Consider the following 15,750-nt stretch of genomic DNA (forward strand, 5'->3'; position numbering starts at 1 on the left):
CCCTCATCCAGTGGGCAGCAGTGAAAAGGTTACAATCACCCACATCTACTACCGACGGTTAGCAAACTGGGGATACTGTATTTGGCTAAAACTTCTGGTACATAATTTTGAAATAAATATTTACACATTTTTTGAACATTTGTTATAGAGCTGACTCTAAATTCATATACTGTATTTGTTTACATTCCATCACATAGTTACATATCAGCAAATAATGTAAACGCCTAGAGATACTAATAACAAAGGCCAAGCCAAGCAACTGTAACATCTAAGAGTCTGCTGAGTTTATTGAATGTTCCATAGATATGTGACTTCTCTTGCATGCTAGCTAATATGATGATAGATGGAATTGATAGTATAGATTTCACTTTGTTTCAGATCTACAAGGTTTTGTTGAAGGTTTTGGTGTATTACTGTACCCAGGCTGCTTATGAGGAAAGCAAGTATTATTTGTACTGTAGTTAACTTTTTATATGTGCACACATATACACTGCTTGTAAGGATTCCATATTTACAAAGCTTATAAATATATATATATATATATATTTTAAATTTTACAAGTTACCCATTAACTTTGTAGTCATAAAGAATTATTTTTAACTAGATTACAGTATTTGAATTTGAGAGACATTTATGACAAAAGAGGTAGTATATACAGTATAGTACTTTATAAACTTACTGCTTTACACTACCTGTCATGTTTTAAAACAAATTTACAAGAATGTAAAACTTCCATGTTCTGTACTCTCATAAACCCAATGTACCTTCTTGTACATAAATAAATAAATAAATAAATAAATAAATAAATAAATAAATAAATAAAAATAAATAAATAAATAAATAAATAAATAAATAAATAAATAAATAAATAAATAAATACTATTCCTGCATTACATGCATTTTCATAAACAAATACAGTATAATATTTTTCTTACCTCTCCTGTAGAAACAAGATGTACAAGATTCCGGAGCTGATTTAAGGTACCAAATTCGATTGGAATAAGGTGGTGATTCTCTTTTTCAGCAACAGCTCCAAAGCGGGATATAAGTCCCTCTGCATGTTCTGAACTCATGAGCGTTACACCACCCTGCAAGATTTACAAAATTACATATGAAAAACTAGTCTTTTTTTTCTTTGCTAAAATCTGTATCAATATACAGGACAACTGAAATATTATGAGTGGAATGGCGACATTTTCTGTTTGTGAATCCATACATCTTTTTGAACATTATTTTGGTGTAAAGTACTGTATATGAAGATGGCTATTTGTTTTAATGGAGGTATACTAAATAATGTAATAAATGGAAAAAGATTGTATGTATTTTTGTATAATGCTCTGAGTAAGTTTCATTAAACACTCATTCTTAATGCAACGGCTGAAAGGACAACAATATGGATACACACATTCATAGTTCTGGTATTGTTGCCACAGTTTAATTCACATAGGCACTTACGGGAGCCAGGCACTTGAGAGCCCTTCGAACGGAGCGTGAAGTGGCACTGAAGTCAATGACGATGTCGACAGGTCCTCCACAGGCATCCTTAGTACGCTCTACTAGCTGCTCCTCATAAAGATCTTCATTCCACTGGACAACATTTACCCTGGGGTAGCAAAGCAAATATGTTAAGGTTTAGTTTCATTACAGTAAATAAGTTTACTATTATATATACAGTATATAACAATTTGTGATATGTAACAATAAATAGTAAATGAAAGTCAGCTGAAAACTTTTAAATGTTATAAATGCTCTATATTAAAATTCAAATGTAACAACAAATAAAATTGATTTTAAACTGTGATACTATACTGTACATGATTGCAATTAATTTCTTCTAGTACTGTACAGTAAGTACTTTTGGAGTACAGTATTTATATTATTTTGCTATTTTATTCTTTTTATCAGATGTGACAAATCCTAACAAGTTTTATTTATAATTTTTGTTTCAGATGCTTGGAAGCGAGTGTTAATGATATTATTAGACTGAATATGAACTATAAAGCCTTTACATTAATCTTAAGCTACCCCAGAAATGCTACATGTGATTAGTGGCTTTATAAAAATACAAATATCTAACAGTTTAATGCAATGAAATCATTGTACTCAGATCCTCTGTAATTTTGTATAAATAAAATATATTATTATTATTATTGTATTAACAATACTTGCTTTAAATATTCCTGTGCAATAGAGATTCCCTCATCTCTAAGACACGCCACATTGATGTTGATACGATCTCTCTTTTCTGGCCAGTAAAAACGAGCAATTCTCATTGCCCAAAGAGCAAGACCACCGGTGCCCACCAATAGTATCTTACACTGACCTGTGATGAAAGAGAGTCACCATAACAATTTTTTATGAGCAATGCAGGACTGGAACCAGGGTTCAACATGTGTGTCAGCAAAATTATTTGCATACCATTCCATCACTATGTGATGGAGTTTGAAAACATACATAAATTTAAAGGTAGCTCTTAACAAATGTTCAAAAAATGTGCCAACATTTTATTCAAAATGAACTACTACCAGAAATTTTAGCCTAATATCCCACTTTCTAACTGTAGGTAGTAAATGCAGATGATTGTAACCTTTCCATCACTGCCCACTAGACGGGGGGTGGTGTGCTTGATAAGCAAATCACATTATGAAACTAGTTCACCACATCTGAATGTTGCTTAGCTTAGAGACTATACTTGTGGTCATTCTCACACCCATTGTTGATATAATGATATGCATTAAACTGTGTAACTAGCTTATCAAGACTAACTGGCTTAGCTAAATGAACTTTAGGGTTCAGTTCCTGAGTCCATTATGTCCCTCTATAACCTTTCACACATACCCATCCACAGGATGGGTATGGCATGCATAATAAATGAACTAAACTAAAACCTTGTTTATCTTGGGATGCCTAATTAAGTTATGATGACCAAACAACACACCAGAAGATGAAGAGACGATGACGTTTCAGTCCGTTCTGGATCATTATGAAGTCGATTGTGACGGGAGTAAGGGAGACATGGGTATTAAGTAAGACAAGAGTGAGGTGAGGAGCAGATAAGAGACGAAGATAATTCCTAGGAGGAGGTAAGAGTAAGGCGAAACGTAAGAACAGGAAGAAAGGTACGAATGTGATGGGTGTAACAATAGGGTGAAGGATAGGTAATAATTAGAGGAGAAAAAAAAAGAAAAAAAAGGGGGTAAGCTTATGTCAGATCATGTTTGTCAGGAAGTGTTCCCTAGATATTTTTTTTTTTTTTTTTTTTTTTTTTTTGAGATATATACAAGAGTTGTTACATTCTTGTACAGCCACTAGTACGCGTAGCGTTTCGGGCAGGACCCTGGAATACGATCCCCTGCCGTGAAGAATCGTTTTTTCATCCAAGTACACATTTTACTGTTGCGTTAAACAGAGGCTACAGTTAAGGAATTGCGCCCAGTAAATCCTCCCCGGCCAGGATACGACTTGTATGAATTACAAAAGTCGATATAGCCTTCCCTCCCTCCCCCCATGGCATAAATGGTGGATCAGATTTGAGTGTCCCAATTAAGAATTAAAAATTGATGAGTTGTTTATGGTTACTTTAATAACTACTCTGGATGTGATGGCACAATGCTTCAACTATGATATGTGCCTTCCTTATGGCATTCCTACTCACCCGTCTCTCCTTTCTCTGCGAGGACTTTCTCAACGTGTTTATGAGCGTTAAAGACTGTGTTCATGGCCCAGAGTGCACCAGAGGGCAGCATAGCAGCTGTGCTCAGACCCATGTTTTCAGGCACTTTAATCAAGTACTGCACTTCAGGCACTGCAATGTATTCAGCATATCTGTAAACAAAAGATAATTTTACAGAGGCGTACTTTGCAAACATATTTATGAGATACCTAAACAACAGACATCGTTATTGTATATAGTCATCAATGACATAAGCTCTCCAGCTCTACCAATAACTAAAAAGAGTGCCACAAGGCAGCATCTTAGGACCTCTCCTATTTCTTCTATTTAAAAGAAGGCAGAAAAAGCCCATCAGAAACTACTATCTGATCAGCTTGACATTACACACTTGCAGGCTCCCGGAAAGAATCCTAAGGGAGGGAATCATTCACAATCTCACAGTGAACAATCGTGTAAATCAACACAGCATGGGTTTGTTAAAAACAGATCCTGCCTTACAAACCTGCTCACATTTTTGGAAACAGTAACCAGCTATTCAGACATAAGACTTCTGGCAGATGTAGGTTACATGGATTATGCTAAAGATTTTGATAAGGTACCACATGAAAGATTAGCAAGGAAATTACATGCACATGGAATGAATGGTAGAATACTAGATAAAACACCCAGTAAGTCTTCCCCCTGGCCAGGATACGAACTCAGGACAAAGCGCTTGCGAAACGCCAGGCGAGTGTCTTAACCACTGCACCACAGGGACCATGGGGAAAATTGATTAATGGGTCTTTGGGGTCGACTGCTGGATGGAATGGGCTTGGTCTGAAGATGGGTTGAAATCCATACAAATGTACCATGCAAATAAAAAACTAATACTGTATATGTAACTCACTCCCTAATGAAAAGGGAAAGAAAGGAATGAGAGAGTAAGGAGATGTGAGAGAGCTTGGACTAGAAAATAGGTTGGGAAAATAAATACAGTTGGTAAAACCCTATGAATGAAGTGAAATGAATTTACTATGGGGTGCCACCTAAGTTTTGCTTTAATAATTTCTTAGGCATGTTTAAGCATGGCAATGGAAGTTTAAGCAAGATGAAGTTGAAGAGTACGTATAGTGGGGGCATACCCTGGTGGATGTCCCTCATATGGGTATACAATGACTCTGTCCCCCAGCTTGAGATCTGTTTCGCCAACTTCCTCTCCAAGGGCGTCCACTGTCCCAGCCACCTGCAACACACCAACATGATCACATCAATCTACCGTAATGTCACTGAAAAGAAAATTAATTCAAATGAATTAAATGATATGCAAGAAAAGCATCCTCAGTCTTGTTACAAGATTCTCTTAACACATTGGTAAGGAAATGAGTATGGTTATATAAGCTTCAGTTTATTCTGTTGAGAAAGTTACTGACCGTCATAACGTGACAGTAGAAAACCTAGCTCTTATAATGGGGGACTTTAAAAATGAGATAATAGATTGGGTGAATCTAACACTAAAAGTAAACGGAGAACAATTTCTTGACCTGGTTCAGGACTTCTTTTGCATATAGCATGTGACAGAGCCCACCTGAAGTAATAGCATTTTAGATGTGCTAACATCAGAAGACAGCATAATCAATCAAATACAGATAGAAGAAAATCTCATACTTTTGATTAAGGACATGGAAGCATCATGGGAAAATTTCCACAAGGTCATCACTGAACTTGTTAATGATATGCTTCTTTCTGGAAGAGCAAACTTCGTCAAATTGTCTCGTGTCCAAACGACCATACAGTACTCACATCTTGTTGAGATTGCTAAACTAAAAGCTCATATCAGTTCTGTTTGGCCTACCAGAAGTCGGAGCCAGAACATGCCCCCTTCTCCCTCACAGAGGCACAGGGAATGGGTGACAATCCACCACCTCACCAGAAAAAAACTCCAGAAAGTCAGAGAAGTTTTACAAACAACTGGAGGGTTTGCAGAAATGAAGCATTGAAACTGCCAAACAACTCTGCAAACACTTCCCTTAAAACAAGGGATTCATTCAAACTAGCTAAAAATTATTGTACCAATTACCATTACCAGGTGGCCTGGCCCCAGCCCTCAGCTATCTTCTCACCTCAGTTCTGTTGCTGATGGGGCAGCATGGGGAGCTGCTTCCAGTCTGTCTGTGTCATGGAAGGTTCAGTCTGCAAGCCCCACTGCTTCAAGCTAAGTACTGGGAATTATTGAACTCTGTTGTCCTGCCTGACTTGGACTGACTTCAAGAGGGCCTCCAGACTACCTGTGAGTTCAGTAGAAATTCAGTTGTATAACTTTTACCAAGTTAGGGTGGTCCAGTGGTCAGCTTCAGCAGCTGGGATTCTCTCGGTTGTGGGTTCCAGTCACTTCAGAACTCTAGTTAACTTTCCAAGACTGTAATTTGCTTGGCAAAATGAATTTTGGGGTTCAGTCCCTGAGCCCATGTGCCTCTAATCCTTTCCACTACTGCCCACAGGATGGGTATGGGGTGCTTAATAAATTAGACTAAATACTTTGCACAATTACCTTCTCTGGTGTGTTCGGGAATTCACCCCCAAGTAGCTTGGCCACCAGGGTGGAGAGCCTCGCCTTGGACTAATCAAAGATGTTTGAGTCCTTGGCTGGGGGCATTCTTTGCTTATGCTGTGGTGCATTGGGGTTCGTGTGCTTGTCTATATGGCACGCTGTGTTCGCCATTCTTAGCCTGATTATTTTGGCTGCACTTGGCGACTGTTCTTCTGGTGAGCGGTCCTGATGTCTGGTTAGCCACCTTCAGGCCCTGGGAATCCCCTACCGGTCTCTGGCATGGCCAGGTATGTTGTTGTTGCTGGGTAAGGGGCGGCTACAGTACCCCACTTAGAGGGACAACTGGAGGACAGTCTATCGACATCTACTGACTCCAAGACTCAATAAATCACTGAACTATATGTTTAATAGATCTCTAATCCTGTTGATGGAGGACAGAAGAAAATGTATATACTGTATGCTGGTTAGCATTGTAAATGTGTGGTCACGTTTGTGGTAGAAAAAACTCTGGATAACAAAGCGTCAGGCGTCCAGCGGGGAGCAGAATAAGTCAAAGCCAAATGTCGAAGACAGAAAAGCCCCCCTAAACCCAAATGGGTAAAATTCACCGACGTATTCCAGTGATCCCCCAGCAGAGCGGTCCCGGTTCCATCTCCGAAATAAATAGCTATCTACAGGCTCACCATAGCCCGTGTTACTTGGAACTTTTTGTTCCAGGTAGCGAATCTGTAACAACAACAACATCTCCGAAGAATCTGAGGGTACTGGAGACTGGTCTGTGTCACAGACCAGTCTCAATGGTCTGTAACACAGTTGCTGGTCTGAGTCACAGACCAGCAACGCAATTGTGGCAATGTGAGGAGGCCTGGCTCTGGTTCCCCGGTAGGCCAAGCAACTTCGGGAGACCTATTAATATGGAGCAATCTTAGCAGGATAGCTTCAGGGAGCCACCGGGGGTCACCACAAAATGTTATAATGACTATAACGTAACCTCTGGAAAATGTATCAATCCACAAAGAGCAATATAGAATATACGATATAAAGACGCGCATTAATTTCCGCCGCCCAGGAAATCAGATCAACCAAAAGAAACTACGAAAGAAAACTTGCTTAAAACATAAAGACAGATCCAAAGATCCTATGCCGAAGTAAACCCGAAGTAGAGCAGTAATAGGTATAGTAGCTGTAGTACAATAGTAGAAACAGTTGTAGTACAATAGTAGAAACAGTTGTAGTACAATAGTAGTAACTGTTGTAGTACAATAGTAGTAGAAGTTGTAGTATAGTTCTTGTAGTACAATAGTAGTAGAAGCTGTAGTAAAACAGTAGTAGTAGTGTATAATAGTATTATGTTAACTGTTGTAGTAGTATTAGTGTAGAAGGTAAGGTAATTATCAGGAGAGAGAGCGCTAAACCAGTATAACTATATAGGTAGTAGTGTAAAAGTAGAAGTAATAGTAGTAGTAGTAGTAGTAGTATTGTATAGTTCCAGCAAAAATTTTGAAACCCACAAAATTCTAGGTCCTCCTGTGAGGAGCAACCTATTCTCGGCTCACATCAAGTCGAGGCAATATAACTATTATTGTACATAAACACTAAGTTTGCCGCACTTGATGATGGCCACTGAACTGAAGGGAATGACTTGAGGACTCAATGTTCCATCATGTTTGTGTACTTAAAGGGTTAACTTGGTGACGACTGCAGTCCTATAAATATCAGCGACTATCCGCATCATTAAACCAGGTTCGTCAATAAAGTAGCTGACCTTGAATTAAGGCATGTATTAATATAGATAATATTCTGAAATAAAATTGGTATTATCTCAGATAACTATATTTTTATGCATAGGTTTATGTTAGGTTAAATAAAGAGGTAAGAATAGGCTATTTTCAATGGAAATTCAAAGATATAGTTTCCTTGCGTAGATGCAACGTATGTGTACTAGATAACTCGTTGGAATGTAGGTCAGCCTACAATTGCCAGTTGTGTACGGACATAAAGTGAGATGACTAACCTCATAACCAGGGAAGAGTGCAGTGTCCCTGACTGAGTGATGCAGTGGTGACCCGCAGTGCAGTGCTTCAATAGACTTGATACTAGAGGAAGATGACGCCGACCTCAGGCGGTAACACACACCAGCATTACGAACCTGTAACACGGAAATGTTTGTTTCAGTTGGCACAGTGGATAATGTGGCTCACTCGTTCAGGCTAAGTACCTTTGGGTCTGGCAAGGATCTGGATAGGTGGCTGCACGGACAGCCTTTTTTTCGGTTGTGGGAGACAATATCTCTATAATTTGTAATATTTGTTATCCTTAATTGTGCTCAAAATACTTAGGTTAGCTCCTTCTAACCCTTGCACAGGAGCCCTTCAGAATTTCTTTATTGAAGGTCACTATTGTTCAGAATGGATAACTAAAACTGGAACTGAACTCAGAATGTATCAGATTCAAATTAAAGATCAGCCCAAGCTTCGTCTTGAGGCAAAGTTCAACGCCTTAAGCCATATTGATGCTCTGACCACAGAGCATTCTCTCTGTCTCAAACCATATTCAACTTAGTTCCCTACACCGCCCCAACGGGTACAGCTGGAAGTGCACTTGTCCTGACAGTGATTGATGGATTACATTTTGAAAGTTGGGTCCGTATAAACAACTAGGCCACTACCCCTCAAATCGAACTATTTGCTTTACTTCTTGCACTGAAAAGTGTACGTCTCCAAACTTGATACATTAATTTTAAGTGATTCTTTATCATCCTTAATTGCACTCAACTATTTAAGGCACAATTGTAACATGCTCGTTTCTGAAGCTAGATACAAATACAACAAAAATTATTAATGATGGTAACAAGAGTCCATTTCATGTGGATTCCATCTCTCATGTTGGCCAGAGAGAACTGGATAAACACCTTCAAAGGATACCTGATCAATCAGGTTGTGATTGGTACGTCAGGCTGCGAGCAGCCGTGTCCAACAGCCTGGTTGACCAGCCCAGCAACCAGGAGGCCTGGTCGACGACCAGGCCGCGGGGACGCTAAGCTCCGGAAGCACCTCAAGGTAACCTCAAGGTAAGGTAGGCCTCCGAATGCATGATAGAGGTGATGAGTTAGCTAAAGAACCTGCCTTCAAAGGAGTTGATTATGACTTTGGATTGCCTATAAGCAGTCTGAGAGCAATAATACACCAAGAACTTCAACAAAACCTTGTAGATCTGAGGCAAAGTGAAATCGACACTAGTAATTCCATCTACCATCATACTCGCATGCAAGAGGAGCCACACATCTATGGTTCATCCAATAAAATCAGCAGACTCCTAGATGTTACTACTGCTCGGCTATAAGTATCTCTGAGAATTTTCGTTACCTGCTGATGTAGACCTGACCAAATGTACATTGTATCAACAAAATTATTAGCATGATCTATGTGCGAATAATTTGATACTGTAGTGATTATTCGCACGTCACTATGTGATGGAGTGGGAAAAGATACGTGAATTCAGAGACAACTTTATAACAAATATACAGGGAAATGTGTAACTGTTCAATTCAAAATTATCTACTACCGTAAATGTTAGCCAAATATCCCCAGTTTGATAACTGTAGGTAGTAAATATGGGTGAGTGTAACCTTTCCACTGCTGCCTCTTGGTTAAGGGGCGGCGTACAGGATAAACATATCATTTATAATTTAAAAATAATTCATTGTGTCGTGGGACAGGAAGCCAGAGTGTATTTATCGAGGTCTTCTTCTCCCCCCCCCCAAACCGAATTACTGACCTCGCCCAGGATGCAATCCCACAACAAGCTAACTAACTCCTGGGCACCTATTTAATGCTAGGTGAACAGGTGCATTAAGTGATAGGAAATGCGCCCAACCAATTCTGTCACCCCCCCCCCCACGGGATCCGAACCCGGAATAAAGGATGAATTTTAAAGAAAAAGGGTTCAAATGAAGATATAATAATTAGACTAACTGATTAGTCAATAATTGACATGAGTGGCAGAACGAAGATACCTTGACCCTGGCTCCTGCTGGTGGGATGTCAGGCATGGGAGTCTCGAAGCTGAATATACATTCCTTAAGCGTGTGGCTGGGACTCTCGATGCTCACTTGCTTCATGAGGCGCGCCATTTCCTCCTCACTCGTGCCGCTCGCCCTGCACACACATAAACATGTATTTAATTACCTATGTTTAAATTGGCTGAAATTTCATTAAATTTATGTACAGTATATTAATCCCTACCTTATTTGTCGGGAACAATTTCTCATTATCCTCAACACTGAGACATTAAAACTGAAAAAGAAATCGCATTGGAAGTTCAGTGGTCAAGCCTCGTGTATTGAGGGGTTGAACTGACTACCATAAACCGTAGTCGTGCGTGTGTGTGTGTGTGTGTGTGTGTGTGTGTGTGTGTGTGTGTGTGGAAATCACGAAAATTAACACTTGATGAAAAATGTGACAGTGTCAGACAACGAAGGAAGAATTGAAGCAGGAATTTCTTTAAGTACTTTCGTATTTAATAATACATCTTCAAAAGGGTGAAGGTACCCTTCTGAAGATGTATTATTGTGACACAATTTACTTAAGCAAATGCATTTCAAAACTACATTCAGTTTCAGTATCAGCTGTAATCACATTCAGTTTCATATACTCATTGAAATGAATCAATTCATTCCTAAGGCTTGGTTCCGGATAAAAATAAATTAAGGGTTGTTCAACCTGTTGCAATTCTTCTTGAACTGCAAAAAGAATTGTCAAGAAGAATTTATACTTCGTGCTGAATTGTGAGTAAACATCCATTAGTTGTGACAACGTGACATCTTTTACAACCAAGGTCCACCAAAGTTAACATTTTTGCCCCCATTGAGAGTGCCCCTCCAGTTTCACCAATCTTTTCATCTACGTCTCAGTCTCGCTCTCCACTGTCTGGGTTATGCAGGAAAATGGTCATACTGGACTTATTTTGTTCAGTACTCAATGGGGTTTGGGAACTGGAAAGATATCAGCTTTCCTCCATTTTTGCATGGGAGTACCGATAATGGTGAGCACTAATTGCCCCAACATTCCAAAAATTCTTAATTGTTGATAATGATACCATAGCTCTTCCAGCTGTATTAGTGATTTTATTTTGGATTGTTTGGAATTCGTTAATCCTCAAGGAATGATCACTTCCATTTACCCTGATCTAATCTTACCTAGCCTAATCTATTCCCACCTGGCCATATGTCCTTAGCCTAATCAAAGTACATAAAGCCTAATATATCTAACCTCAATTAGTCTAATCTAACCTAATCTAATCGTACCCTGTCGAATCTAATTACCAACTAGCTTAGTCTATGCCTCCACTTCTTATATAACTTCAACTAGAATAATCTAATAATAAAGTAGCTTAATCTAACCAAAGCTAACCTCACTTGTATAAATATAAATTCACCAAGACCACTCTTATTATATAGCGTTATGTAACATTAACTAGACTAATATAACCTCACCTAGTCTAATAAAACCTCAACTAGCATAAACAATTATTAAATTATGATTCAAATACAAAAATGACAAAACCAAAAACGAACGCGAAGAACCCGTACTGGAAACAACAAGTAAAGGCGCCTTGTGATAAAGAAGTAAGGAAAGGAGTAGGGTGGCCAGCCAGACATCGCCCCACCAAATGTGACTGATGTGGCTTTAGTGAGGCTAAAGGAGATAGGAATTAGGGCTAAACATACGCCTTGTTAAACCCGGACCCCTATAATGCGTACCGTCGCTCTGGGTCCATGGCGGGGGGTCGGTCGCCTGGGGGGAATGTCCACCACCAGACGCCTCCTGTCTCCCATGGTGGGGCTGTCTTCATATTTCAAAACACACACACACAAGGTAGACAAGGTTGGATTATTTAACACGGGTGGTACACGTACAAGGGGACACAGGTGGAAGCTGAGTACCCAAATGAGCCACAGAAACATTAGTAAGAACATTTTTCAGTGTCAGAGTAGTTAGTAAATAGAATGTACTAGGAAGTGATGTGGTGGAGGCTGACTCCATACACAGTTTCAAATGTAGATATGATAGAGCTCGAGAATGCTCAGGAATCTGTACACCAGTAGATTGACAGTTGAGAGGCGGGACCAAAGAGACGAAACCTGTTTAAGAACCCGTGACGCAACCTGTCTAAGAACCCGTGACGCAATCTAAGAACGCGTGACGAAATCTAAGAACCCGTGACGCAACCTGTCTAAGAACCCGTCACGAAACCTGTCTAAGAACCCGTGACGCAATCTAAGAACGCGTGACGAAATCTAAGAACCCGTGACGCAACCTGTCTAAGAACCCGTGACGCAACCTGTCTAAGAACCCGTGACGCAACCTGCCTAAGAACCCGCGAATTAAAATATGAGTGTGACGTTCGCTGTCTAAAAGTCTGTGACATACCCTGTCTAAGCTAATTATATACACTAACAGCCAGTGACGCACCCTGTCTAATAGCCAACAACGTTCAACATCTAACAGCCAGCGACGTACACCCAAGAACCCACAATGTCCACGGTATGCGAACCAGTTGAACACAGTAAGAACGAATGACTTACAAGGTTTAAGATCCAGTTGTTTTAGATTTAGCTCCTCATAACGAAATGTCCATGTAGCACGGGCTATAGTGAGCCCGTAATCCGAAGATCCAGTGACGCATCTTCTTTTAATAGATGACTGGCTTCCGGTGAGAGGTGGTCGGGGCGGCCAGCAGCAGCTGGTGACCGTCTTGGTGTTCAGTACGGCGTGCTGCAACTGTCAGACTGAAGCTCACTAAGCACCCTTACTAACCAGATCAGTTAACCTGCTATAGGCGCCCACCCTCCTGCTGGCCCTGTCATCACCCACCCTCCTGCTGGCCCTGTCATCACCCACCCTCCTGCTGGCCCTGTCATCACCCACCCTCCTGCTGGCCCTGTCATCACCCACCCTCCTGCTGGCCCTGCCTTCACCCACCCTCCTGCTGGCCCTGGCTTCACCCACCCTCCTGCTGGCCCTGTCATCACCCACCCTCCTGCTGGCCCTGCCTTCACCCACCCTCCTGCTGGCCCTGGCTTCACCCACCCTCCTGCTGGCCTGGCTTCACCCACCCTCCTGCTGGCCCTGTCATCACCCACCCTCCTGCTGGCCCTGGCTTCACCCACCCTCCTGCTGGCCCTGGCTTCACCCACCCTCCTGCTGGCCCTGTCATTACCCACCCTCCTGCTGGCCCTGTCATCACCCACCCTCCTGCTGGCCCTGCCTTCACCCACCCTCCTGCTGGCCCTGGCTTCACCCACCCTCCTGCTGGCCTGGCTTCACCCACCCTCCTGCTGGCCCTGTCATCACCCACCCTCCTGCTGGCCCTGGCTTCACCCACCCTCCTGCTGGCCCTGGCTTCACCCACCCTCCTGCTGGCCCTGGCTTCACCCACCCTCCTGCTGGCCCTGCCTTCACCCACCCTCCTGCTGGCCCTGTCATCACCCACCCTCCTGCTGGCCCTGTCATCACCCACCCTCCTGCTGGCCCTGGCTTCACCCACCCTCCTGCTGGCCCTGGCTTCACCCACCCTCCTGCTGGCCCTGGCTTCACCCACCCTCCTGCTGGCCCTGTCATCACCCACCCTCCTGCTGGCCCTGTCATCACCCACCCTCCTGCTGGCCCTGGCTTCACCCACCCTCCTGCTGGCCCTGGCTTCACCCACCCTCCTGCTGGCCCTGGCTTCACCCACCCTCCTGCTGGCCCTGGCTTCACCCACCCTCCTGCTGGCCCTGGCTTCACCCACCCTCCTGCTGGCCCTGTCATCACCCACCCTCCTGCTGGCCCTGTCATCACCCACCCTCCTGCTGGCCCTGGCTTCACCCACCCTCCTGCTGGCCCTGGCTTCACCCACCCTCCTGCTGGCCCTGGCTTCACCCACCCTCCTGCTGGCCCTGGCTTCACCCACCCTCCTGCTGGCCCTGGCTTCACCCACCCTCCTGCTGGCCCTGTCATCACCCACCCTCCTGCTGGCCCTGTCATCACCCACCCTCCTGCTGGCCCTGGCTTCACCCACCCTCCTGCTGGCCCTGGCTTCACCCACCCTCCTGCTGGCCCTGGCTTCACCCACCCTCCTGCTGGCCCTGGCTTCACCCACCCTCCTGCTGGCCCTGTCATCACCCACCCTCCTGCTGATCCACCCCTGTTCCATGTGTGTACTCACCTATTTGCGCCTGCAGGACCGAACATTAGCTCTTGGATCCCGCCTTTCTAGCCGCCGGCTAGAAATGACTTCTAGCAAATTTCCGTCATATCTACTTTTAAAATTACTAATATGGTTTGCTTCCACAACCTGCTCGTTTAATTCATTTCATTTTCCCACTACTCTTACGCTAAATGATTTTTTTTAACATCTCTATGACTTATCTGAGTCCCAAGCTTCAATCAGCGCCTCCTTGTTCTATTGGGAATCATTGTGAACATTTCCTACATTTCTACTCTATCAATCCCCCTAAGTATTTTACACGTCTGAATCATGTCTCCCCCGCTTTCCCGTTTTTCTAGCGACATCTTGACTAAACATTCCCTCATTCTTTAACATACTCCATCCCTCGCAATTCCAGGACGAGCCTTGTTGCAAACTTCTGAACCTTTTCCAGTTTCCTTGTGTGTTTCTTTTGGTGGGGCTCCAAGATGGGGCTGCATACTCTAAGATTGGTCTCACATTGGCAGCATAAATTAAGCGCTCTAAATGCCTCCTTATTTAGGTTCCTGAATGATGTTCAAGCTTTTGCTAGCATAGAGTATGCTGCTGATGTTATCCTATGAACCTCCGGAGTTGGGTTTAGTGTTATGTCCACTCCCAGGCCTCCTGCTGGAGTCGTCACACACTGGTACTTCCCTTCATTGTGGACTGTCCCATTGGTCTCCTGTCACCTGGTCCCATTTCCACCACTTTACATTTGCTCCTATTGAACTCCAGTAGCTATTTCTTTGACTATATCTGCAACTTGTTCAAGTCTACCTGAAGGATCCTACAATCCTCATATGTCAAAACTCGTCTCATTAATTTTGCGTCATCCGCAAACATCGTTATAGAGTATCATATATATATATATATATATATATATATATATATATATATATATATATATATAGATACTCAACCCCTTTAGATATATAATTTCCGTATATGAGAAATAGTATTGGTCCCAGCACCGATCCTTGAGGTACTCCACTTGTTACTGAACGCCAGTCCGGCTTCTCGCCCCCTTAATGTTACTCTCTGGCCCACATGTACTGTGCCAGGTGAGTACGACGGGTTCACCATAGCCCGTGCTGCTTGGAACTTTTTGTTCCCAGTAGCTGAATCTAAAACAACAACAACTGGCTCCTGCCTGTTAGGTAATCGCTTACCCATGTTTGTTACCTAACCTAACCTAAAGAACTTTTTCACTTACTCGTGCTTGCCTTTAAAGTTTGTACAGTAATCTCCCTGGAAACACAAACCGAAACTGTCTCTATTTTCCGCTTGTTACAACTTGTAATAAAGTTGTTACATCTTG

The 15,750-nt window shown here is 42.4% G+C and overlaps 1 protein-coding gene across 2 annotated transcripts in view; it reads right to left on the reverse strand.

Annotated features, from left to right (window-relative positions):
- Drat (Death resistor Adh domain containing target) overlaps positions 1 to 15,750 on the reverse strand; it is a 46,598-nt gene that overhangs the window by 3,070 nt on the left and 27,778 nt on the right. For both annotated transcript variants that reach the window (XM_045738030.2, XM_045738029.2), the window contains exons 2-8: positions 10,216 to 10,357; positions 8,215 to 8,349; positions 4,795 to 4,895; positions 3,656 to 3,825; positions 2,170 to 2,323; positions 1,456 to 1,603; positions 936 to 1,088 (exon numbers count right to left, since the gene is read on the reverse strand). In XM_045738030.2, the coding sequence (XP_045593986.1) occupies positions 936 to 1,088; positions 1,456 to 1,603; positions 2,170 to 2,323; positions 3,656 to 3,825; positions 4,795 to 4,895; positions 8,215 to 8,349; positions 10,216 to 10,332 (978 nt within the window). In that variant the 5' untranslated portion in view covers positions 10,333 to 10,357. The remainder of the gene's footprint in view (positions 1 to 935; positions 1,089 to 1,455; positions 1,604 to 2,169; positions 2,324 to 3,655; positions 3,826 to 4,794; positions 4,896 to 8,214; positions 8,350 to 10,215; positions 10,358 to 15,750) is intronic.

Source organism: Procambarus clarkii, chromosome 20 (genome assembly GCF_040958095.1).
Source record: "Procambarus clarkii isolate CNS0578487 chromosome 20, FALCON_Pclarkii_2.0, whole genome shotgun sequence".
NCBI classification, from domain to species: Eukaryota; Metazoa; Arthropoda; class Malacostraca; order Decapoda; family Cambaridae; genus Procambarus; species Procambarus clarkii.